Source organism: Daucus carota, chromosome 6, assembly GCF_001625215.2.
Source record: "Daucus carota subsp. sativus chromosome 6, DH1 v3.0, whole genome shotgun sequence".
NCBI lineage: Eukaryota > Viridiplantae > Streptophyta > Magnoliopsida > Apiales > Apiaceae > Daucus > Daucus carota.
Genome location: NC_030386.2, coordinates 16,346,659 through 16,371,542, shown reverse-complemented (window position 1 = coordinate 16,371,542; position 24,884 = coordinate 16,346,659). Strand labels below are relative to the sequence as shown.

Here is a 24,884-nt window from a genome sequence, read left to right as displayed (position 1 = left end):
GGAACTTCTTTAAATTTATGCGGCTTCATGTTGTGGTAGGTATATCATATAATTGGTGATAAGTGCAACTATTAGGGTAGATAAATAATTAAATATAACTTCTGTATTGAAACTGGAAGAGACTAGAGAGCATGTTTTTAGTTACAAGTTCACTAAAAGCAATCATTTTTTATATAATATTTATATGGTTATCTCTTTGTTTTTTATTTTTGAAGGTTTCACATCAATTGTGCAATTTTAAATCATAATGTATCTGTTAAACATAAAACATGGGTAAACTTTTGTTTGCCAGGTTCTTATAAAATTCCGATGTGTATTATCATATAAATCCCTGAAACTCTGGTCCCTTATTTGGAATCTTATTTATGTATTGTTATGGCTAAAAATATCACAATATTTCGCTTTATATTAGACTTTGTAATAAGCTACAACTAGCAGCTTTGGCTATAGGTACACGAAGTGTGCAGCACAAGCTGACAGTGCCATTTATCCAAACAAAGCCTTATGAAATGACAAAATAGTGACAGCTAAGCATGAGCTGTAGTATGTAGTAGTGGTATAGTTTTGCTCTATATATAGACCGAGTAGCACCACTTTGTAACCAACTTTTACCAGATAATATACACAGTTTATTTTCTTGTTTCTCAAGCTTTAATGGTGACATAAACTAGGTCATGTTCATATGGTATCAGAGCTAAGATCTTCGCTGTTTCTCTTCCGCTCAATCTTCGCTCCATCGCCTGCTCAGTAATCTCTTCCTCTCTCTTTCGATTTCTTGTTCGATTTCTCGTTTTGTTAACGTTTCTTGCATACTCGAGATCTACTCTGTTCTTGAGTGATAATTTGCATCCTCCATTACAGTTGAGTTTCCTGTAATTCAGTGTGATTCGTTCCTATTTGCATCTTGTTATTCCTCGATTTACTTCACATTTCATCTGGTACTTGTGTGATTTGTGTATTTTGAGTAAAAATGAGGAGAACTTCATATGCTAATGTTGTTATCAATGGTGCTAATGACGATTCTGAGAATACACCTCATGATGAGGTTCCTAACTCCGGCGATCTTGATGATGCGTCTTTCATCACCTCAAATGGACATCCTCTGTATTTACAAAACGTTGATCATCCTGGCCTTGTGTTGATCTCTAAGAAGCTCACAGGCACAGAGAATTTTGGTCCGTGGAAGCGCTCATTAAGCATAGCTTTGTCTGCCAAAAACAAATTAGGTCTTCTTAATGGTAGTGTGCCAATGCCTGATGCTGAATCACCTCTTCGTGCTCAATGGGAGCGTGTGAATGATATGGTGATAAGCTGGATCTTGAACACTGTTTCAGAGGAAATCAGTAATGGCATGGATTTTGTCAACACAGCTCAAGAAGTCTGGGAAGAATTGACTGGACAGTTCTCTAGTATTGATGGACACCGCATCTATCAAATCCTTAAGGATCTCCATGCTCTTGAGCAAGGTGACAAGTCGGTTGAAATCTACTATCATAAGATGAAAAATCTTTGGGATGAATATGTGGCTTTGGAACCTACTACTACCTGCAAATGCAGTGCCAAGTGTGATTCTCATCTAGTAGTTGAAGCAAGGCATCAGAGAAAGCGCTTGCTACAATTTATTATTGGGCTTAATGACAGCTTTTCTAATGCCAGAGGTCAGATTCTCATGATGGATCCATTGCCGTCTATTACTCAAGCATATTCCCTTGTTAAACAGGAGGAGAAACAACGCCAGAAACATGTTTCTTCTAATGCTTTTCTTGGCAATGTCAAGTCTGACATATCTACAACGTCTCCTACTGTTTCCTCTGCTGGGACGAACAATGTTCTTCCTGATTCAACCAGTTCTAAGAAATAGGGTTTGAAATGCAGCTATTGTCATAAGGATGGGCATACAAAGGAAACCTGCTACAAGCTCATTGGATATCCTCCACGAGGACGTGGCAAAGGCAAGTTCGCTGGGAATCAAGGCGGTTTTCGCACTCACCCTACACAGATGCAGACACAACAGGCCAACAATGTTCAACAGGCTATTGGCAATAGTGCAGCTATTTCTCCACAGTTCTCTCTGGAGCAACTTCAGCAGCAGATGGCACAGCTTAGTCACATGGTTTCGAACTTTACAAGTTCCTCTTCATCTGTTGCATCTGCTACTCCAGAAGATCACATTTCAAATATTGCAGGTTTGGCATTCTCCATGATGTCTTATATTCCTGCCGAGTTGAAAAATTTATGGATCATAGATAGTGGTGCGTCGAGTCATATGTGTGGTAATCTTAGTCTCATGACTGACATCACTATGCTTCACACACCCATTCATGTTGCTTTACCCAACAGTCAATCACTTGTTGTTCACAAAATGGGGTCTGTTCACTTAAGTCCCACTTTAATTCTCAAGGATGTGCTTTACATACCGTCGTTTCACTGTAACTTGCTTTCTGTCAGCAGGCTTACACAACAATCTTGTATTTCAATCACATTTATATCCTCTAAATGTGTGTTCCAGGTTCAGGACCAGCTGCGTACCTTGGCAACTGGTGTTGAATATGGTGGCCTATATTACTTTCCTATTGCCCCTTCTCCTGTCATGCGTACTCTTTTGCATGATACTGCTTGTAATTCATCTGTGTCTAGCTCTGTTGATGTTAATAGTTCAAAGTTATGGCACCTACGTTTAGGTCATGCTTCACAAAATGTACTGAGTTTTATTCCCTGTGTCAAACATTACGTTGCTTGTAATGAGTGTCCTGTTTGTCCGAGTTCCAAGCAATCTATGTTATCTTTTTCACGAAGCAATAGTCATGCTACTAATGTTTTTGATCTCATAGATATGGATGTATGGGGGCCTTACCATGTTAGTACTGTAAATGGGTGTAAATACTTCCTCACAATAGTAGATGATTGTTCACGAGCCACTTGGACTTTTCTTATGCCTAGCAAGTCACATGTTTTTTCACACTTTAAGGCATTCTCTGCATATGTTACTACTCAATACAAGGCATGTATTAAAGCTGTTCGCACAGATAATGGGAGTGAATTTATAAATCACCAGTTTTCTCATTTTCTATTTGAGCTTGGTATACTTCATCAAACTGCTTCCACATATACACCTCAACAAAACGCTCGAGTTGAGCGTAAACATAGGCACCTACTTGAGGTAGCTCGAGCTTTTAGAATTCAATATGGTCTTCCTAAGCGGTACTGGGGTGATTGCATTTTAGCTGCCACATATGTTATTAATCTCTTGCCAACACCAGTTCTCAACAACAAAAGTCCGTATGAGGTTTTGCATAAAACACTTCCTGACTATAGCTTGCTACGGTGTTTCGGCTGCTTGTGCTATGCTTCGTTTCACTCCAACGACAAATTTGATGATAGAGCCATCAAATGTGTGCTTATTGGTTATCCCTTTCACCAAAAAGGTTATAAGTTGTTACGGTTAGACAATCACACAACGTTTGTCAGCCGTCATGTAAAATTTCTGGAACATGTATTCCCATTCCACACAGTGGCAGATACAATCAAGAGCACAGAAGTCACTCCTTATGACTCTTATTCCTTTATGAACTGGTTAAACTCTCCTCTTATTGAGACTAATACACAGGGTTCTGACAATCTGATTAACGAGTCACCAGGGTCACCAGGTGCCTCTTCACCACATATCAGTACTCCTTGTGATGCACCTATCACTTCCCCAGATACTAGTCCTACATGTGAGGGCAACTCTACTTCTTCTGGTAATTCTGATCAACATCAAGAGGTACAACAGTTGCCAGTCGTCACACAACCTACTCGACAGTCCACTTGGGTAAAGACTCTTCCCAGTTGGTGGAATGATTACCACATACCAACTCAAGCTTTTGCCAACTTTGCTTTAATTGATCATGGTACTTATGATCCTGAAGAACAAATTCTTCAAGTGTGCTCTGCTTCAGTTGTCGAGCCTACACATTATTATCAAGCGGTTAAGGATCCTTTATGGGTTCAAGCTATGGAAAAGGAGCTAATTGCTCTAGAAACGAATGACACCTGGACCCTTACTGAGTTGCCACTAGGAAAGAAGTGTGTTGGTTCCAAATGGGTATTTAAAGTTAAATACTTACCAAATGGTGAAATCGAACGCTACAAGGCTCGACTTGTGGCAAAAGGGTATACACAGTCTGCTGGGGAAGATTATCATGACACGTTCGCTCCAGTTGTTAAGCTTGTGACAGTTCGCAGTGTTTTGGCTATTGCTGCTGCCAAGAACTGGTATGTTGAACAACTAGACGTCAACAACGCTTTTCTACATGGGGATCTTTCTGAGGATGTATACATGCAACTTCCATTAGGGTACAAATCTCCTCCTAGAAAACGTCTTGCTTGCAAACTCAAGAAACCCATCTATGGTCTTAAGCAGGCCTCACGTGAGTGGTTCACAAAATTAGCTGTTTCACTTGTTGCAGCTGGATATACTCAGTCACTTCTTGACCCTTCACTGTTTACATTTCGACAGGGTTCTATTTTTTTGGTTGTTGTTGTGTATGTTGACGACATACTCATTGCTGGTAATGATATGCCATCTATACAACATCTTAAAGACCTGTTACATAACCATTTCACTATTAAGGACCTTGGCCCTGTCAAATATTATCTTGGCTTGGAGGTTAAAAGAACAAAGAAGGGCATTTTTCTCAGCCAACAGAAGTTCATAGGAGATTTACTTGAGGTGGCAAATTTGTCAGATGCCAATCCTCTATTAGTCCCTGTTGACCCTCACATTAAACTCTATGATTCTGATGAATCTGGTGCTCTTCTTCCTAATGCAACTGTCTATCGTGCTTTGATTGGGAAGCTGTTATATCTCACTACCACTCGACCAGATGTTGCATTCTCAGTACAGTTACTCAGCCAGTTTCTCCATGCTCCTCGCATTAAGCACATGGAAGCTGTTCATCGTGTGTTACGCTATCTGAAACTCACAAATTCTCATGGTTTATTTTTCCCATCAGACAATTCCCTCACATTTCAAGGATTTTCTGATAGTGATTGGGGAGCCTGTCCACTTGATCGACGCTCTGTAGGAGGTTATGTTTTTACATTAGGTCCCACTGTGATTTCTTGGCGATCTAAGAAACAAGCATTAACTTCCCGTAGCTTTGCAGAGGCAGAATATCGTGCCCTTGTAGATGCTTCATGTGAGGTTTTATGGCTTAAGCAGTTGTTGACAGAGTTGACACTTCCTATGACGGGCTCTGTTAATTTGTTTTGTGATAGCAAATCAGCTCTTGATTTGGCTGCAAACCCAGTCTATCATGCTCGTACAAAGCACATCGAGATAGACTACCATTTCATCAGAGAAAAGATTGCCCTTGGTCTTGTGTGTGTGCTTCCAGTAGCTTCAAAACTGAATCCAGCTGATATATTGACCAAAGGCCTTGGCAAGATCCCTCATTGGACATGTTGTTCCAAATTGGGACTCACATTTTTCACTTCCACATCGTCTCCAATTTGTGGGGGGGCTGACAATGATACAGAAGATAGCAAGACAGAAGGAGACTCTCACAAAGGGGAGAGTAATAAGCTACAGCTAGCAGCTTTGGCTATAGGTATACGAAGTGTGCAGCACAAGCTGACAGTGCCATTTATCCAAACAAAGCCTTATGAAATAACAGAATAGTGACAGCTAAGCATGAGTTGTAGTATGTAGTAGTGGTATAGTTTTGCTCTATATATAGACTGAGTAGCACCACTTTGTAACCAACTTTTACCAGATAATATACACAGTTTATTTTCTTGTTTTTCAAGCTTTAATGGTGACATAAACTAGGTCATGTTCATACTTTGCTTAGTGCACATGGAGTGCATTTATGATTTTGTTGCTCTACTCTTTCGTGTATGTGTATGAGTTGGAGAGATCAAGAGCTTCCCTTAATCGGTCCAAACTTCGTATGGCGCAGGTGTATCAGAATCTCTACGTAGATGTTAATGCATTCATATATTTCACAATTGTCACATAAAGCTGGACGGTCAGGTCTCTACAAACCATTCGTTTAATTTTTCAAATTCTTTGAGAAAAAAATAAGTAAAATAACTAAAAATAATAATCATAAAAAGATATAATACTCCCTCCGTCCCCTTTTACATGTCCCTGTTTGACTTTAGACTAGTCAAATTGACTATATTTTGACTGAAATTTTACATATATCATATAATTCAAAAAATAATAAAAATTATATCATTAGAAAGTATATTTAGTGTATTTTAATATGCAACTTTCAGATTTCGAATATAATGAAGAGATAATTTGTAATGTTTAGTCAAAATTTGGTTAATTTGACTGATCAAAAGTCAAATGGGGACATGTAAAAGGGGACGGAGGGAGTACTAAGTAGTTAAGAAATAGAAATTTTAATGAAAATATAAAAGCTAAAATCTATGAAGTTCTAATTAATAAAAAAATATGAATCTTAAAAAAAAAGATAATTCTAAAAAGTTAACAAATAAGAATCTTAAAAGAAATATAACAGTTAAAATCTATGAAATTCTAATTAGTTAACAAATACGAATCTTAAAATAAACAAAAAATAATTCTAAACAATTAAGAAATAGGAATCTTAAAAAAATATAATAACTAAAATATATGAAATTGGATAAATTTATGCAATTATAATTATAATTTTATCATAATGTAAACGATTTTTGATTAGTACTACGTTTGAGGGGACGGCGGCCCAAACTAATTTTTATCTAAATAATAACAAATTATCTGTTATTATTATGTTTGACGGGAAAACGATTAAAATAATTTTTTTATTTAAGTTATAATATATTTTTTTTATTAAAACGGAACCACAGCTTAAAATAATTTTTCTCCAGTTATAATCTTTAACTTTATTATAATTATAATAATTTTTATTAGTATTGTGTTTGACGGTAGGGCGACTCAAACTAATATCTATATTATAATGTTTTGTTATTAGTATTGTTTTTGACAAAAGAGCGGCTCAAACTAATTTTTATCTATATTATTATGTTTAATTTTATCATAATTTTAATAATTATTGATTAATATTGTCTTTGATGGAGGGGCGGGTCAAACAATTATCTTTATTAGTATTGTGTTTGATAGAAGGGCCACTAACAAATTTTTATATTAGTTATAATATTTTTTATTAATGATATGGTTAACATGAAAATGACTCAAAAAAACTTTTATGCGATTATAATATTAATTTGTATAAAAATTTATAAAAAAAAGATTCTTAATTAGTATTGTGTTTGAGGGGAGGGCGGCCCAAACTAATTTTTATCTAAACAATAATAAATTTTCTATTAGTATTATGTTTGACGGGAAAGCGGCTAAAACAATTTTTTATCTAAGTTATAATGTAATTTTTTATTAAAACGGGACCCATGCTTAAAATAGTTTATAATCTTTAACTTTATCATAATTATAATAATTTTTTATTAATATTTTGTTTGACGGTAGAGCGACTCAAACTAATATTTATATTATAATTTTTTGTTATTAGTATTGTTTTTTATAAGAGAGTGCCTCAAACTAATTTTTATTTATATTATTATATTTAATTTTATCATAATTATAATATTTATTGATTATTATTATCTTTGATAGAAGGGCGGTTCAAACAATTGTTTTATTAGTATTGTGTTTGATAGGAGTACCACTTAAACAAATTTTTATATTAATTGTAATATTTTTTTATTAATGATATGTTTAATGAGAACATGACTCAAAATAACTTTTATACAATTATATATTAATTCGTATTAAAGTTTATAAAAAATTCATAACACCGCCGCGAAGCGCGGCTTTATTCACTAGTTAATATATAAAGGAGAAGCATGGGTCGTTTAGGTGGCGCCTCTTAGAGCTCAGGAGAAGCATGGGTCGTTTAGGTGGCGCCTCTTACAGAGCTCTGTTCTATTTTTCTAATTTCTGGATTTTTTGGATAAAAAAATAACAAAAAGAAAAACTGTCTTTTTTAGTTTCGGATATATTGAAAGAAAGTCTCAGAACTACCTTTTTCAAAATATCAAAATCAAATCAGAATTTGAAACTATCATCATATTTTTGGAAAACGTGTATATCAAAAACAGAAAGTATTTTTGATAAGCCGGTCTTTTCTCGAATTAACCCCAATAAGGAGAAGCATGGGTCGTTTAGCTGGCGCCTCTCAGAGAGCTCTGTTCTATTTTTCTAATTTTCTGGATTTTTTGGATGAAAAAATAACAAAAAAAAAAACTGTCTTTTTTAGTTTCAGATATATTGAAAAAAAGTCTTAGAACTACCTTTTTCAAAATATCAAAATCAAATCAGAATTTGAAACTATCATCATATTTTTGGAAAATGTGTATTTTTGATAAGCCAGTCCTTTCTCGAATCAACCCCTATAAATTGATACCAGACATCATAAAATTTAACATAAACAATCTTTTTGTGTCTATTTATTTTCTCCATCTAATACAATAATGAATTATACTACATGCTTTGAATGACGATGGAAATGATTGGCTGATTAGAGTTTGTCGGGTGTGAGAGTCGACAAATCCAAACACGGGAGAAGAATATAGTCTTGACATGATGTTGATGGATGGAAATGTCAATAAATTAACTGTTATCGATATATTATATATTTGTTGGTTATTTTTTTATAATATTTGTTTTGTTCATCTGACATGTTTGTTGTTGTTAATTTTTATACGGTTTACTTTGTATACTGAAAAATATTATTTAAACTAATGTTTCCGCGGACAATCATTCAAAGAAACTGGAGGAAGAAGTCACTAATATATCTCTACATGGATTTGATTTCATACGTCTCGACATGATTCAAGGTATACTCTCACATATTTTATAATATAAAATTTATTTTATTTTACAAATAATAATTTTAAATGATTAATATAATTTTTATAGGCCACCGCAAATTTATTTTATTCTACAAATATTAATTTTGAATTATTAATATAATTTTTATAGACCGCCGCAACGCACGGCTTCTCAACTTTATCTTTAAAATAAAAACTCTGCAACAATTATAGTTATCATTATCTTACATCATTAAACACTTTAATATATTACAAGATAAAAATTCATCATTATTCTTTTAAATATAATTTATAATTAATTAAAAAATAGAAAACAATAAACTTACTATCATTAATATATATTAATATTATATAATAATTATTAATAGTTGCATAACTTATAAATACATTTGGTCTAATGTCTTTTAACTCTAGTGTCTTCTAGTCTAAAATAATAATATAATTTTTTTATAAATGTAAAGAATAAAAAAATAAAATATTTAATTAGTTAAAAAAACAAAAAAAATACTATATGCTCACCGGTGCCTCACACGAGTTTAAGGCTATAACACAAAATGCCCATTTTCTTTCTTTAAATACTCTCTCCATCTCATGTTATGTGTGTTGTTTTGATTATTGATAAGTTAAATTGACCAGAGTTTGACCACAAATTACACATATTATTTGACTTCAAAAAAATTAAAAAATTTACTTTATTCAAAAATATAGCTAATCCTCTTCAAAATCCATTTTTCAAAATTTTAAAATAATTAATAAATTTTCTTTAATTAATGGTCAAAATCTGATCAAATTGACCATTTAATAGTCAAAAGAAGGCTCATAATATGAGATGGAGGGTATATAATTTATAATTAGTTAAGAAAAACAATCAATAACATATAGAAATTAAAATTATCATCAATAAAATATATTAATATTGAAAAATACTTATAAACAAATATATAACTTATAAAGACAAACGAAAAGTCATATAAAAAATTTATATCAATAAACGTGAATGTCTTCTACTCCAAAACAAAACATTATCAGATATCGGTGTTGTAAAAAGCGGAAATCGGGTTTAGTCGGTGAAGGCACCGTCCAGAGATTAATCGGATAATCGGGGATTAATCAGGCCACTAATCGGAATTAATTTAATATTATTTTAAAATTATATATAATTATTATATCATATATTATAAATATATTGTCTTATTAAATCAAAATAGTATATATTTATATATCACAAATATATGGCCTATTATATGTATAGCAAATATCATTAGTAAAATCATATACGTTTTTAAATTATCACAAAAATACTACATCTTTTTAATTTTTAAATTTTAGTTAAATTAAATATTAAAATTTCAAATTTAAAAAAAAAGATAAAAAATTTAATTTTTAAAATTGACCAACTTTTTACCGATTATTTCGATTTTTGACCGATTAATCCGATTTTTGACCGATTTTTTCAAAAAACAATTTTTAACCCGATTAACGCTTAATCGAGTCGAAACCCGTCCGAACAGCGATTAATCCCGATTAATCGCCGACTTTTAGAACACTGTCAGATATTGATAATAGAAAAACATTCACGTATATGTAATAGAAATATATATTATTTATACTAATGATTTATAGTATAAAAAAATATTGTAAAAGTTAAAATTTCAAGATTGAAGATCGATTAATATAATTTAATAAAATTTCAATTCATTAATACTAAAATATTAACAAAATAATATTAAAATTTAAATTATATATAATAAATTTAAAATTATTTAGGAGCCCGTGCTTTGCATGGGTTTAAGTCTAGTTATATTGATAAAGTAAAATATAGGCCTGTCAGGATAATTTTAGATGTAAAACTGGGATCTGTTTTTCTGTTTAATATGAACTTTTAAGTTTATATGGTCTTTTTTGTAATATAATGTAATTATTATTTATATTCTTAATTTCATTTTTATAACATTTATTTTGATTTTTGTTTGATGTATATTCGAATCCTGTTAATTAGTTTTCAAAATAAGTTAATATAAATAATTCACATTAATTAAACTTGTATATTTAAATTTATCAATAATGACATATGTACTCCAAAATAATATATATTTTTATAAACATAAAAAATAAAAAAAAATAAAAATTATAATTAGTTAAATATAGGCCTAGAATAATTCATCTCACATATAAAGATATTAAATATATTATTTTCTATTGATATCAATTATCTTCTATCAAATATTATTTTTATATTAACAAATTATAACCAATATAAAGACAATTTCAAATTATAAATCAAAAATTTAATATCATTAAGCTGATTGAACTTTTACAAGTCAGAGCGCACATTAACTCCTGGCTTGAGCAGAAAGAAAAGCAGAAAACTCCCCCTACATTTACACACAAAACCCACTCAACACACCACCCAAACAAACCACCGTAATCAAACCTCCAAAACGACGCCGTAACGATGTTCCGCAACCAATACGACACCGACGTGACGACCTGGAGCCCGGCCGGCCGCTTATTCCAAGTCGAATACGCAATGGAGGCGGTGAAACAAGGCTCCGCCGCAATCGGTCTCCGATCCAAGTCTCACGTGGTTCTGGCCTGCGTTAACAAGTCTAATTCCGAGCTCTCTTCTCATCAGAAGAAGATCTTCAAGGCCGACGATCATATCGGCGTGGCTATCGCGGGCCTCACTGCTGATGGACGCGTGTTGTCTCGGTATATGAGATCTGAATGTATCAATTATAGTTACTCTTATGAGTCTCCTCTCCCTGTTGGTCGCCTCGTTGTTCAGCTCGCCGATAAGGCTCAGGTATAAACTCTCTGTAATTAATAATCCCTGTAATAATAGGATAAAGTAGGACCACTTGATAATAGCTGATAATGTGATCAACTTAGAACCCCTCTAAATTAATGCTCTCTAAACATACTAAACATAAAGAGTGGTCCCAAGTCGGAACTGATATTAAAATTCCATAACCCCTTTGCTGTGATAACCAATATATTTTAAGATAATCTTATGTTGTGTTTGGTTGGGGTGAATGAAATGGAATGGAATGGAATGAGCGAAAATGAAAGAAAATAATAGAGGGTAGAAGAAACGACTTGAAAAAAAATTGAGTGAATGTAAATTTTGTATGATGAGAATTGAGTAGAAATTAGTTATGAGAAGGAATGGAGCATTCCTTTATAAAATGGAGGGTTTGAGCTCTAGTTAAGGGTGATAGGAATGGAATGGTGGAAGGAATGAAATTATTCAACATTCAACTAAAATATAGTTCAAATTTCATTCTATTCCCTCCATTTTCATTCATCCAAACTAAACACAACATTAGTGTTAAATATTGGTCCCAAGTGATATTGATTATATACATGTTTTTACACTATGTGAACATGAAAAATATTTTTAATACTAATTTGGCGATTTTTCCTTGTTGAACAATCTCCACACCATCATTATCATGTAAGTTACCTTTAATTTGCTGTGTGATATCTTTTATGTTATATTTTTAACAAATTTTTCATCAATTTTGGGTATGTTATCGAATTTATGTAACTTTTGTAAAGTGATAAATTTTTGTGATCCCAAGAATATCATATCCTTTAGAGGGGTTTTTATGTACTTGACAATGGCAACACTGGAGAAAGTAATAGTCTTATGTCCTCATTTAATAGCCTTGATTAATAATTCTCTATAAAGTAATATCCTCATGTTTTTATTTATTAGCCTTAATGAATAATACACTGATAATTAATACTCGATAAAGTCAGTTTATTTTTGATAAATTAAATTAGTAATCGATAAATTTAGAATATTCAAAAGAGTGGTCATTGGTAACCTTGATTAGTTAAAATGCTTGATAATTCAATACTCGATGTAGTAATGGCCTTTGTAAGAGTACTCCCTCTTTCTCATAATACATGTGACTTTTGAAGATGTATTTTTTCCTATAATACTTGTCAATATCTATTTTCAGTAAAGTTTTTAATTTCCATTACTTTCATTAGTTTGCTTGTTCAAAAACAAGTATGGACTTTTTTTTACATATTTTCAAGTTCCGTATTAGAATTAACTATTTACTCATTAGATCAAAATAAAACAGGAGTAAATATGAAAACTATATTTGATGTTTGAATTTTTAATATGCGTAATTTTTTTAAGTGCGACTTGTATCATAGGATGGAGGGACTACGTAATAACAATGGTGAGCATATTGTTCTCCGCCAATTCTATAATACAAGTCACTTTCGAAAGAACACTAGGCATAGTAAGAAATTCTTACATCAAACATAATTTCCATCTCTATCTACATTAATTAATTTGATTTAATGAGTAGATAACTATTTCCAATACAAAATTTGACTTATAAGCATTTAATATGTGAAAAAAGTCTATATATTCTGGGGAATAAGAAAATAGAAGAAAAGAAGTGGGAATCACTAATTTAATTGAAAGTAAACATGGACAAATTGGGAGACGGTTTTTTTTTTTTTTTTTATATCAAAAGTGACTTGTATTATGGGGCGGAGCGAGTATTGTAGAGGTGGTGTATTTTTTAGCTCAATGAATTAAATTAGCTCTTTGGTTTCGAGGATATCGTTGAGCAGTTATATTTATTATGTTTTCTTTTTTATGTAATTAGGGTTTTTATCTGAAACGTATGTGTATTTGTGTATAATTAGTTATATGGGGTTCTATATGTAAATGACAATTAAATTTAGGGTTTTGCATTCTTTAACTTTGGATATTGATGTTTATTATTCTTAATGCTAAGATTGGTGATGTATATGTGTACTTTGTGGATTTAGTTTAGAATTTATTGTTTATTTGTGATTTTTATGCCTGTGATGATTGGACCATTTGATGTCATTATTTTGAGAGTTACATTTCTAACTCATTAGCTAACTATGAGCGGAAAGTTACGTCCATGTTTCATTTGTACATCAGTATTTGTCTCGACAAATTCATTTATATGCATATGGCATATCAATGTGGACAAATGGACTTAAACATGTAACATTAGACCTAGTATCTAGATTAGACCTGTAAAAGTTTCTAGATTTGTCACTGAAACTAATGATTTTGTGTGTGATTATTCATCAGTCATCACTACTGGCTGTTCAAAATAAGTTTTCTTTAGCACCCACAGGCCACAAGGAGAAGGATAACACTCCAGTAGGTTTTACTAACTCTGTTTGCCTATACGTTAGTTGAGACTTCCCAGAATATCTCAAGTGATTATGAGTTATGAATGTGTGGATGGAAGCTAAGTTCATCCCAAAATTAATTACTATAATAGCTAACGACACCCACGTGGAACGTGCTCTCCTATATGGATGGCAGTTAAGTCTGTAGTGCTTGTCTTAGAACAAGTCTAATGGAGGTGCTAAAAGTGGTGCTATATCTATAATATAGCACCCAAGCAAAAAACCTCACTCCAACGAGGTGCTAAACATGGATGTAATATAACAAAATGCTATACCTGGTTCTAAATATAGAACCAAGTATAGATGTTGCTATAATTTTCATATAAGCATGTAAGTGGGAAATCAATGTTTTAAGTAATGCTGACAAACAAAGTAGTGCATTTGAATTTTTGGTGATAGTTTGGTGCTATTTTAAATCAACTCATTGGAGTAGAAGTTCTATTTAACATCACAAGTCACTTTTTGGTGCTAAAATATAGCATAATAACGATACGTATTTTAGCACCCCCATTGGCTATGCTCTTACAAACTTTGTGAGCTGCCTTCTGAATCAAAGGAATTTTCTTATGCTCCGTTTTTAAACTTTTTGGTCCTCCATGAAAGGAATCTGCTTCTGATATTTCCCCTATTATGGTGGTTGGTGTAGTTTTGTTATAATTACATTTAAAAACGGGACACTTAATAACAGCGTAAATTTTAGCTCTACAGACTGAGACAAGTGCAAAGATGATTAACCAGTAATGAGGATGTCCTTTATTTCGTGTGGGAACTCTTGTCTTTTTGTAGCCAATTAAATTTGTAAGCTGTGTATGTAATATTTTGCATTTTTGCTCGCAAGAAGTAAATGGATTCCAAAGGCCTTATCTTGCTGGTAAATATTAATCACTTTAACCATCACGGAATATAAATCTGGAAAAAAATTGGTTTTTAAGTTTGCACACTGAGGCGTATACCTTTGTGAGTGACCATGGGCCAATGCCATATATAGATCTTAACAATACATATTGTCATATTAAAAAGGCATTAAATTGTACATCAATATATGTTGTCAACCTGAAGAAGATTACAATGTACAGCATAATTGGTAAAGCAGTCTTAATTTTTAAATAATTAACAGCTGTTCCAACTTTTTACGTGAGTGATATAAACATTGATTAGTCGAGATCCTGGAGAATATCGATTTAGGTCGAGATCTTGGAGAATATTGATTTAATGCCATCTGTCTTGGTTGATCGTTTGTCAGTTTGTTAGAGTGATGAAAAATTTGTTAGTAGTCATGCTTAATTTGTTAGATCGAAAAGTTAATTTTAGAGCAATATTTATGAATAAAACCTAGATGTGCTCATCTTACTTTCTATTTATTCACGTGCTTTAAAGATTGCAGTATGATTTTTTGATTTTCCTCATATTTTGAACTATTTTAGGTTTGCACTCAACGCTCATGGAAACGGCCTTATGGTGTTGGTCTTCTGGTAGCGGGTTTGGATGAATCCGGGGCCCATCTTTACTACAATTGCCCAAGTGGTAATTATTTTGAGTATCAAGCTTTCGCTATTGGCTCTCGCTCACAAGCTGCAAAGACATACTTGGAGCGCAAATTTGAGAGTTTCAGTACCTCTTCCCGAGAAAATCTATTAAAGGATGCACTATTTGCGATAAGGGAAACATTGCAAGGAGAAAGGCTTACAAGCTCCATATGTACAGTGGCTGTGCTAGGTGTAGGAGAAGCATTCCAGATATTGGATCAAAAAACTGTACAAGCTCTAATTGATGCTTTTGAGATAGCAGGAGAAGAAGCTCCTGCTGCCGAGGGTGATGCTCCAGACCAAAGTGCAGCTGGATCAGGTCCTACTACTGACCAGGGACCACCAGCTGAGCCAGATGTAGCTCCTATGGAAACTTGAGGATGTAAAAGTAAAATTACAATCTGTTTAAACATTGTTCTAGAATGAGACCTAAAAAAATATGTGGTGCTTGATTATGGTACTTGATTAGTCAAGTTGTCTTCCACCATAATACATGCATGTGGTGTTGTGTAGTCTTGTTGCTGCTCCAGTTCCGTGTTGCTACTGCTGAATATGCTTACAGACTTGCAGTGTAAGCAGTATTAACAAAACGTGCAACATCCTTGGCAACAATTTTGGATCTAGACAGCAATGTTTGGTAATAGAGTAGACTTATAGTCATACATACAAAGTATGGTAATTGATATTTCAAAAGGTCTTCATAGTAGATGAAAAGAGCAGAACGTAAGAGAAGTTGGAAGTTGAACAAAGGACCCAAGTGTTTTATTGCATGTAAACCAGAACATGAACATCAATTTGGTTTTGCTACACTACAAAATGGCTCAAAAGTTGGTTTTACCGGGCAGTTGAGGGTGCGCGAGTTTCTTTAAAGTCTTCAGGTATAAGAATGCAAATATGTAGAGTTGCTCCATTCAGGCACCAAATGGTAAGAAACAGAAAAGCAAATATCATTACAATCTTATATTAAGTGGGTGTTTGTTTCCCGCTTTTAAGCCGGACTTCTGGTTTATAAGTTAGAAGCACTTATTTCGTACCGTTTGTGTAAAAAGTCAATATGCACTTATAAAAAGCTAGGAATGCTAGCTTTTGTTTCAGGGCTTCTACTTATTTCCCAAACATTTTAATCACTTATAATTCTTAACTTGCTTCTAACTTCTACTCTACTTTTTTATTTTAAGCAAGAAGCACTTATTTTTAGCTCACCCAAACGGCCCCTTCTTTTACAATTACAGTGGAGAAGAACCACTGATTAAAAGCAGATCAACACAGAAGCAAGATGAAATTTGAAAGCAAGCATCCAAGGATCAAGATATGTGCATTGCCCTCGACCTCCCAAGTCTTCTGTAGTTACCTTGCCCAAATATGCAAGTATGAAAATTTTCATTTCCCAGCCAAGTATATGTGAAGTAGGAACCAAAAAATCAGTACAAAAGCGCTAAAAAGATGATACGAACACAACCATGCTCATTCTGTAAAACATGCATTCACAATTTCAGAGCAGCTTTAATCAAGATACAAGGAATCTGATGGCCAGTACAACAGTCGGAGATTAAGTACTGTGATTCCATCCTACAGCTAGCTTCATAGTTTTATAAGAGTATCCCAAAAAATCGAGTATGTTCCTTCACATCAAATCCTCAAGTGTGTAAGAGAGCAAAGGCTGGGTTGAGATTATCTCATTTATTAGCGGACTTTGCTGCCTCATCTGGTAGGCCGTTTTTTGGAAGAACAGCCTCTGGAGAAGTTTCCTGAACAGCACCCAATAAAGAATCATAGTCCTCGACTTTAGCAGCAAACTTCTTCCGGAGCACCTTCTCAAACTCAACCTTATCAAAGGGTTTTGCATTTTCAACAGCATGACCTTGTGCAAGGCTAGCATTATCCGTTGTAGACTCAGAGAAGAAGCTCCTTTCTTCATCGTTGAGCTTCCTAAGAAACTTTGCAGGATTACCTCCCCATACCTGTTAGAAATACAACATAATTTAAAAAAAGAAAATAGAAAATTTTTCTAATCAATACAGAAATGATGCCATATACTCCCTCTGTCCCTCTCATTTCTTTACAGTTTTTTCACACTGATCGACACGCATTTTAAGGCGCATATAAAACATAGTTCTATAACTTTTTAAAAAAAAAATTCTTTTTGTATAAAAATTTAAACACCAAATTTTTATTCAGAAGAAAAAAAAGTTCAAAATAATTTATTGAACTACGTTTTCTTAGAATGCGTGCCGAGCCCCCGTCCCCCAATGTAAACAAATGAGGGGGACGGAGGGAGTATATGTAGTTTGAACTAATGCATCAAGCTGAAAAGTTATTCACGCGATTGAGAAATAAATGTTTCCCCAGTCATAAGTTACTAGACTTTTAGCATGTCACTACTAATTACTCCCAGCGTGTAGGGAGATGACCTTGTAGAAAGATATGATAATGCAAAAAAATTTAAGCATCGAGGAAAAGAAATTGAAACCCTTTATTAATGTATTTATGTATATTAGGACATAAGCTAGAACCTCTCCACTAGGAATTCTTGTGTTCTGCCTGACAAGTGCTCCTGGAGCGACCATTGCATTTTTCTCTACAACTACACCATCAAGCAATGTGGCCCCTGTACCTACAAATGACTCATCCTCGACAGTGCATCCATGCAGAACAGCACTGTGACCTGTATACGAATCCAACTCAATATCCAAATATTTGGGATAAATAACTAAAGAGGGTTGGTCTGTAGAAGAGAACAGAGAGCAAGCTACTCACCAACAGTGACGTTATCACCGATTTTAACTGGAAGTACCTTCCCAGCTAAATTAGATTTGGCCACATGCAGCAGGGAGTTGTCCAGAATATTAGTCCCAGAGCCAACAGAAATGCTGTTCACATCACCTAAGACAATTATAGTTTGCGCACCAAACCATAAGAAGATAGGGAAGACGAAAATATTAATTCTCTAAAGTCTGAACTAAAGGAAAAACTCTGTGTTTTACAGGCTTGAATAAAATTTACAGAAGAGGGAAGTGTCAATTGTCTAAGAAGTATATTTGGCAGAAACATCAGTAAAGATTGGGGCAGCCAATGCATTTAGACTATAGCATTATATAGGAATTAAAAAACGAAAGTATACTATTTACTATTTAGTGGCAAGTCATTATAACCAGCATTGTTTAACTATCTGTCAATTTAATATATCACAAACGAGGAAAATTTACATAGATTAAACCATATAACTGAACATATACAGACGTATATAAGATTTAGACCTGTTCTACGCCGCCTTTAGTTAATTTCATTTTCTTGACCAAAAGTTATAGTTCGCAAACCACTGGTACTTTGTTAAGTTACACAAACAATTTGAACTTTTGTTGTAAAGCTGCACACTTGTAGCCAAGGAGTTTAAGGTGGTTATTAACCATTCATAAGCTTTCATAGCTGATATCTTCCCAAGTCAGAGCTAAGCCCAAGATCAGGTCTGACACGATCCATCCTTTTAACATCAACAGCCAGCTATTTAAAGTTTAAACACAAGACTATCAGACAAGATGCGTTCATCATTTTATCTTCTCAAAACAGATTGATTTAATTTTAAGCTCTTACTTAATAGAAAATATTGTTGCGCTGGTGAAACTTCAAGCTACACTCAGTTAACAGAAATGCCTAAAAAAGTGCCGACTTTATATCACTGTCTTGAATTTTCCTTATTAATTCTGGTTGATAAGAACATATAGTAGAAACATACTCCCTTCAAACTTAGTTTCTCATGCTAACATATAAAGCTTAGAAGTAAGAAACATGGATATTCTACTATTCTCACTTATCATGCATTTCTAAATACTCCTATTTTGTATCACACTATCACTGTCTTCACCTGTGTTTAATGCACGTATTTGATACTAACAAATAGTAGAAACATTTCCATAGCTTATAGTACAGCATACTATCTATCAGGAAATTGAGATGATAATTAAGATCAACATGGTGTATTCGACATATTCAAGCAGTCACACAATCAAGATAACAAAAATCTTTCAATATCAAAAAAATAACAACGGCGAAACCTGCTTAATATAATTACCTCTCAGAATACACCCATACCAAATAGCCGATCCTTGTCCCACACGAACCGCCCCCATAAGAGAAGCACTAGGAGCAACAAAAGCCTCTTTATGCACCACAGGAACTTTATCAAACACATTCATCACAGTCCGATGCCTCGACACTTAAAACAGAAATTCAATCACAGCTCATCTCAAATAACCAGAATGACCAAAACCCAGCTACTTAAATCGACACAACACAACAATTGAATCATAAATGTATCATGTATGTAATATACAGAAAAAGGATCTTGATTCTAGAAAAACCATCGAAATATTAAGTTACCATACACATTTATCACAGTCCGATGCCTTGACACTTAAACAGAAGTGACAATCACAAGCAATCTCAAATCAGCCAAAATTACCAGACCCCAGCAACTCAAATGAACACAACACAATAACAAAATCATAAAAGCAGGTAAGCATGTACCAAAAAAAGGATCTTGATTCTTGAAACACCATAGAAATGTTAAGTTAGCATACACATTCATCACAGTCCTATACCTCACACTTAAACAAAAATCCAATCACAACCCATCTCAAATAAGGCAAAATCACCAAACCCCAGAAACTTAAATCACCACAACACCAAAATTATAAATGCAGGTAGGTATGTACTAAAAAAGGGATCTTTATTCATGATTCTTGAAACAACATACAAGCTAAAAAAACATATATTGAGTAAACACATATATAAATGTACAGACATACATTGTTCTTGAAAATAGTAGTTGCCTTGAAGACGAGAGCCAAGACGATCAAGAGCTTGGCCAGTCTCACGAACCCAAAAGCCCACTGTGTATATTGCCTTTCCCAAAGTGCCCATCTTCCTAAAACACCGCAAAAATCAAGAGCTTGAGCTACTCACTGTGTTTGTGTGTGTATAGATGGACTATTTTCTTCACTTTTGAGGTTTGAGCTTTGAGCCAGGGTTTCTAATTTCCGGCCGGTTTCGATTAAAATTTTCAGTTTTCAGGATTATTTTTTTCTGATTTATTTTTAGGGCCATATCCTTATCAACTTTTTTTTTAATTAAACACATACATTATATTTTTAAATTATATATATGTATCATATTTTATGAAGGGCTTGACATTTTTCAGAAGAATGGGCAAATAAAATATATTTTGGAGACATAAAATAGTCTAACGAAATTCATGAAATATATATTAAGTTACTATTGTTTCAATTTTTATAATTTACAACTATTTTATTAAAAAATAAAGATATATTCATGCGTAAATATATTTGATGAGAGTCTTGAAATATATATTATTTTAATAATTTATATGATATATGAATATTTTGAGAAATTATATTTATACTAATATATATATAACAAATACTTGTTAATTTAGTTATCTAATATATCATCTTAGACAAAACTTAATGACGTAAGAGACATATAAATTATTATAAAAAATATTAATATGCTTTGTTATATTTTATACATAAAATATTATTATTATATAATCAGGAATGTGGGGTCGCAACTTGCTCTTTAAAATACAACTCTGTTTATTTACCATTGTCTATATGAATCGTACCCGTGTTCAAGAAAAACCGATGCTTAAAATATAGTTATGGAACCATAAGGTTGTGTCCTATGTTTTATATAGATTTTTTGTTTCCGAATATAAATATATAATTTTTTGCATCGTATGTGTTTAAGAATAATTTCAAAATATGATACATAAATAAAACATTTTTGCTGCACAACTCCAACTAATACTGGAATAAGATAGGGTTCATGGATTCTCTACCAATATTCTCTCTTTAAAATGACCCTAGTTTAAATTTATATAAACTAATTTATATGTGCACGTTAAAACTTTGAAGTTAAAATTTTCGTTGAAAGTAAAAATATTTCATGATAATTTAGTTGACAAAGGTATTAATTGATGCTATTCGAATGTAAAATGTGTTTATATATGTAACCAGGTTAACCTTAGCCTAATATTTCGATATCCTCATCAAAAATAATAACTAGCTAGAATGTAAGAACATGGAGATGTTCTTCTAAGCAGGAGATCGAGCATCGGCGTGAAGAAACTACAAACTGACTGGATCCACTCATCACAAATACACAAAATTTCACACAACAAAATCTCGTAGATTTAAAACATTGCTATCTTCTCCGATCAATTACGCACGCAGGTCAGTTCGCTATTTCCATATATCATTCATAACTATCGTAATCTTCATGCATTGCTATAATGTTTTCGTATTGAATGATATATAGGATAACATTTTCTACGTTATAGAACAATTCAACCTTCAATTTTTCACATTACTTGCATGGCTGTAAAATTGTTATTTAGCTAGTGTGAATAAGCTATTTTGTTCTTGAAATTGAGCATGTGTAAAATAGCTATTTAAGTTATGATTTTGCAGAAATTTCAATGGACGGACAACTGGGTGAAGGCCTGAGTGGATCTCCCCTGTTATCTCCACAGACCACTCCGCGGGCTCCGATAGCTAAACTCAAACATGATTGCTCAAGAATGTTCCAGTATTATCTTGATAAGTCCACCCCTCTGCCCACTCAGAGGTGGCTAGGGACTCTGGCTCTCGTCTTCGTATATTTCCTGCGGGTTCATATTCTTCAAGGCTTCTATGCTGTGACTTATGGGATTGGAATCCATGTTATTAATTGTTTGATTGGGTTTCTTTCCCCTCAAATTGATCCTGAAATGGAATCAATGGACGGGGCTGACTTGCCAACAAAGGAAACGGATGAGTTTAGGCCCTTTATTCGTCGGCTTCCTGAGTTTAAGTTCTGGTGAGGAGTTGCATTCCTCTCATGTCTATCTATATTTTATCCTCTGCATCACGTTTCTAGTTTTTTTTATGGATGTTACTATTTCATCACTGTGTGTTAGGAATGAGAGTTGTTATAACAGTATGTTAAAACTTAAAATGCATGGTTCTATGCAGAGAATAGTTTTCCTTGCTATGTTCATAGTGCTAAATTGGATGTTAACGTTTAAACATAAGATGATCCTGCTAAGCCCTCCTCCAAACACCTCGAGCTTTTAGGAGAACTGTTAACTTAACATCCATACACCTTATGACTTAGCATTCAAACACCTGTGCCTTCCTGCTTTACTTTTACAAACTTAAATTCTATGCACATATCTCTACTTCCCTGAAATAAACATAACTATTCTATAGCAGATGTCCTCGACTTACTTCCAGGCATAATTGACAATCAAATCAAGTCTCTCGTTGGTATGATCTCTCAGCACACAGTAACTAATGATTTGCACATAATTAATTTTATAATCTTATAATTTAATCAGCTACATATTATTATCCTTTAGATTAGCTAGTCAATAAGAGTAAGAATCAAGTATACTAGATGAGTAGCAAGCTGACGCAAGTATGAAATTGAGCGAATATTGTTACTTGCGACGTCCAAATGTGAAACATTTTGTATTTAACTAGTGAAGGTTCATGGCTGTACAATAGCATTAATTCATCTGGTTTCCTTGCCATGAATAGGACTTCAGTTTGTCTAATTTCGTCGAGTACTGGACAGTAATAAGGCACCATGCCACTAGTATACTAATCTAGGTGAAGAAATGATAATTTGTTTAAGCAAACGCCAGGTTAAACACTGGTTTCATTTACAGAAAAAATGCTTAGCTTAAATTCATTTTCCGCCTTTTTACTGAAATTATGCAAGACCAAAATATTTGAGTCCATGAAACTGTGGGGATTTTCTGCATTCTCAAGATCGGGTTTCTGCTTTTAAATTTTCTCTAGCTTCAGTACAGAAGTGATCATTCTGTGTTTGCTTGACAGTGTTCGTTTCTTTATTAATGATGCCAGGTATTCAATCACCAAGGCTTTCTGTATAGGCTTTTTGCTGACCTTCTTTCCTATTTTCGATGTCCCTGTATTCTGGCCGATACTGCTATGCTATTGGATTATTCAATTTCTACTCATGATGAAGCGCCATATTATGCACATGATTAAATACAAATACATCCCTCTCGACTTAGGAAAGCAGGTGAGAGCTTCTTTATTCTTAATTTTCATTTTCAAGTTTACTCGTTTTCTTGCCAGTTCAACCAAATAAATCAAAATTTTGTTTGGGGTATGTAGTTACTAGTTAACCCTTATCTTTGTCGAAGTTTTGAGAATGACGTGTATTCCACTTGTTGATTATGTCAGAAATACGTTAAGAGCAGTTCTCCTGTTGGTTCACCAAGGAGACTTGTTGAATTATGTAAGAAATACACTGGAAATTCTCCTGGTGGTTCACCAAGGTCCTCAAGTGGAAAGCAAAACTGATCGGATGGGCAACTTGTAGGATTTTGGATACACAGAGATCTTAGTCCTGTGATTAGAATTTCAGCTAGAAGATATGTTTAGATCCTATTGTTTTGTCGTACCTGAATGAAGTATCTTGCAGAATGATTATTCATGTTCGTTGTAAGAACAGCATTGATTGTTAACAGAATATCATGTATTTGAGGCATCATTAAACATTCTCACTTTACTTATAATATGAGGATTTGATTAACAATTTATTTGGTAGTTTGGACGATTTCATTTTGTTGTTGGCTTTATATAGCTAGCTATGCCGTTGAGCAATGCAACAATTTGAAATACTTTACTGGTTTTCATGACTCAGCTGTCATGCAGATCTGAAATGTATCTCCATGCAGATCCGAATTGTATTCTGCAAGTAAACTCTTGATATGAAAGAGTCTTGCGCTTAAAGAGAATGACTTTCACCCAAATTCTACAAGGGAAGATAACAATTTCAAATCCCAGTTACAAGGACTATATTTCGATAGGCTACAGCTTCCATTACATTTATAGACAACTTGAGCCCCAAGAAGCATCCTTCGAGCTCTACTTAGCTATGTACAAATACTTAATTAATCTCAATCTTAAAGCTACGTCCAATAGTGGGATTTACTGTAAAATGAAATATCTCAGTGCAATTCGGGTTTGCTGCAGGTTAAATATATTCTGTAGCTTCATTCAAAAGAAAATTGATCAAAATATATTTGCTTGACAATGCCGTTGTGTTCTTTGTGAATTCAGGTATGCTATCAGCCTATCACCAAGGCCTTCTGTGTTCCTTTTATGATAACTTTCTTTCTTCTGTTCGATGTCCTATTCTTAAGCCAATAATCCTATGCTATTGAAATATGGATAAGCAACTCATTGGATTGGTTACAGAACTCCAAGTCCTGGGATATGTTTA

At 33.5% G+C, this 24,884-nt stretch overlaps 4 protein-coding genes across 4 annotated transcripts; 3 read left to right on the top strand and 1 right to left on the bottom strand.

The window, feature by feature from the left end:
• Positions 1–970: 970 nt before the first annotated feature.
• LOC108225955 (uncharacterized) lies at positions 971–1,861 on the top strand. Its single transcript, XM_017400905.1, has one exon. The coding sequence runs from the start codon at positions 971–973 to the stop codon at positions 1,859–1,861; it is 891 nt and encodes a 296-aa protein (XP_017256394.1).
• A 9,282-nt stretch (positions 1,862–11,143) lies between these two features.
• On the top strand, positions 11,144–16,660 carry LOC108227917 (proteasome subunit alpha type-1-B). The gene is made up of 2 exons (XM_017403310.2): positions 11,144–11,644; positions 15,465–16,660. Exons 1-2 carry the CDS (start codon positions 11,294–11,296, stop codon positions 15,942–15,944), a joined length of 831 nt encoding a protein of 276 aa, XP_017258799.1. The 5' UTR covers positions 11,144–11,293; the 3' UTR covers positions 15,945–16,660.
• A 350-nt stretch (positions 16,661–17,010) lies between these two features.
• On the bottom strand, positions 17,011–20,622 carry LOC108227918 (gamma carbonic anhydrase 1, mitochondrial). The gene is made up of 5 exons (XM_017403311.2): positions 20,372–20,622; positions 19,636–19,779; positions 18,324–18,449; positions 18,080–18,231; positions 17,011–17,527 (listed from the first exon to the last, which is right to left on the bottom strand). The coding sequence occupies exons 1-5, from the start codon at positions 20,484–20,486 to the stop codon at positions 17,243–17,245; spliced, it is 822 nt and encodes a 273-aa protein (XP_017258800.1). The 5' UTR covers positions 20,487–20,622; the 3' UTR covers positions 17,011–17,242.
• A 1,440-nt stretch (positions 20,623–22,062) lies between these two features.
• LOC108225954 (protein RER1B) lies at positions 22,063–23,959 on the top strand. The gene is made up of 3 exons (XM_017400904.1): positions 22,063–22,442; positions 23,495–23,675; positions 23,840–23,959. The coding sequence occupies exons 1-3, from the start codon at positions 22,063–22,065 to the stop codon at positions 23,957–23,959; spliced, it is 681 nt and encodes a 226-aa protein (XP_017256393.1).
• The last annotated feature ends 925 nt before the right edge of the window (positions 23,960–24,884 follow it).

What these genes read in the sequence shown, in the direction of transcription:
- LOC108225955 (XM_017400905.1), top strand. Translation starts at nt 971, where the DNA reads ATGAGGAGAACTTCATATGCTAATGTTGTTATCAATGGTGCTAATGAC.
- LOC108227917 (XM_017403310.2), top strand. Translation starts at nt 11,294, where the DNA reads ATGTTCCGCAACCAATACGACACCGACGTGACGACCTGGAGCCCGGCC. An exon ending in AGCTCGCCGATAAGGCTCAG is followed by an intron (nt 11,645 to 15,464) that starts GTATAAACTCTC and finishes GAACTATTTTAG; the next exon opens with GTTTGCACTCAACGCTCATG.
- LOC108227918 (XM_017403311.2), bottom strand. Translation starts at nt 20,486, where the DNA reads ATGGGCACTTTGGGAAAGGCAATATACACAGTGGGCTTTTGGGTTCGT. An exon ending in CTACTATTTTCAAGAACAAT is followed by an intron (nt 19,780 to 20,371) that starts GTATGTCTGTAC and finishes TTCTGTTTTAAG; the next exon opens with TGTCGAGGCATCGGACTGTG. An exon ending in GTATGGGTGTATTCTGAGAG is followed by an intron (nt 18,450 to 19,635) that starts GTAATTATATTA and finishes TAATTGTCTTAG; the next exon opens with GTGATGTGAACAGCATTTCT.
- LOC108225954 (XM_017400904.1), top strand. Translation starts at nt 22,063, where the DNA reads ATGGACGGACAACTGGGTGAAGGCCTGAGTGGATCTCCCCTGTTATCT. An exon ending in CTTCCTGAGTTTAAGTTCTG is followed by an intron (nt 22,443 to 23,494) that starts GTGAGGAGTTGC and finishes TAATGATGCCAG; the next exon opens with GTATTCAATCACCAAGGCTT. An exon ending in CTCTCGACTTAGGAAAGCAG is followed by an intron (nt 23,676 to 23,839) that starts GTGAGAGCTTCT and finishes TGATTATGTCAG; the next exon opens with AAATACGTTAAGAGCAGTTC.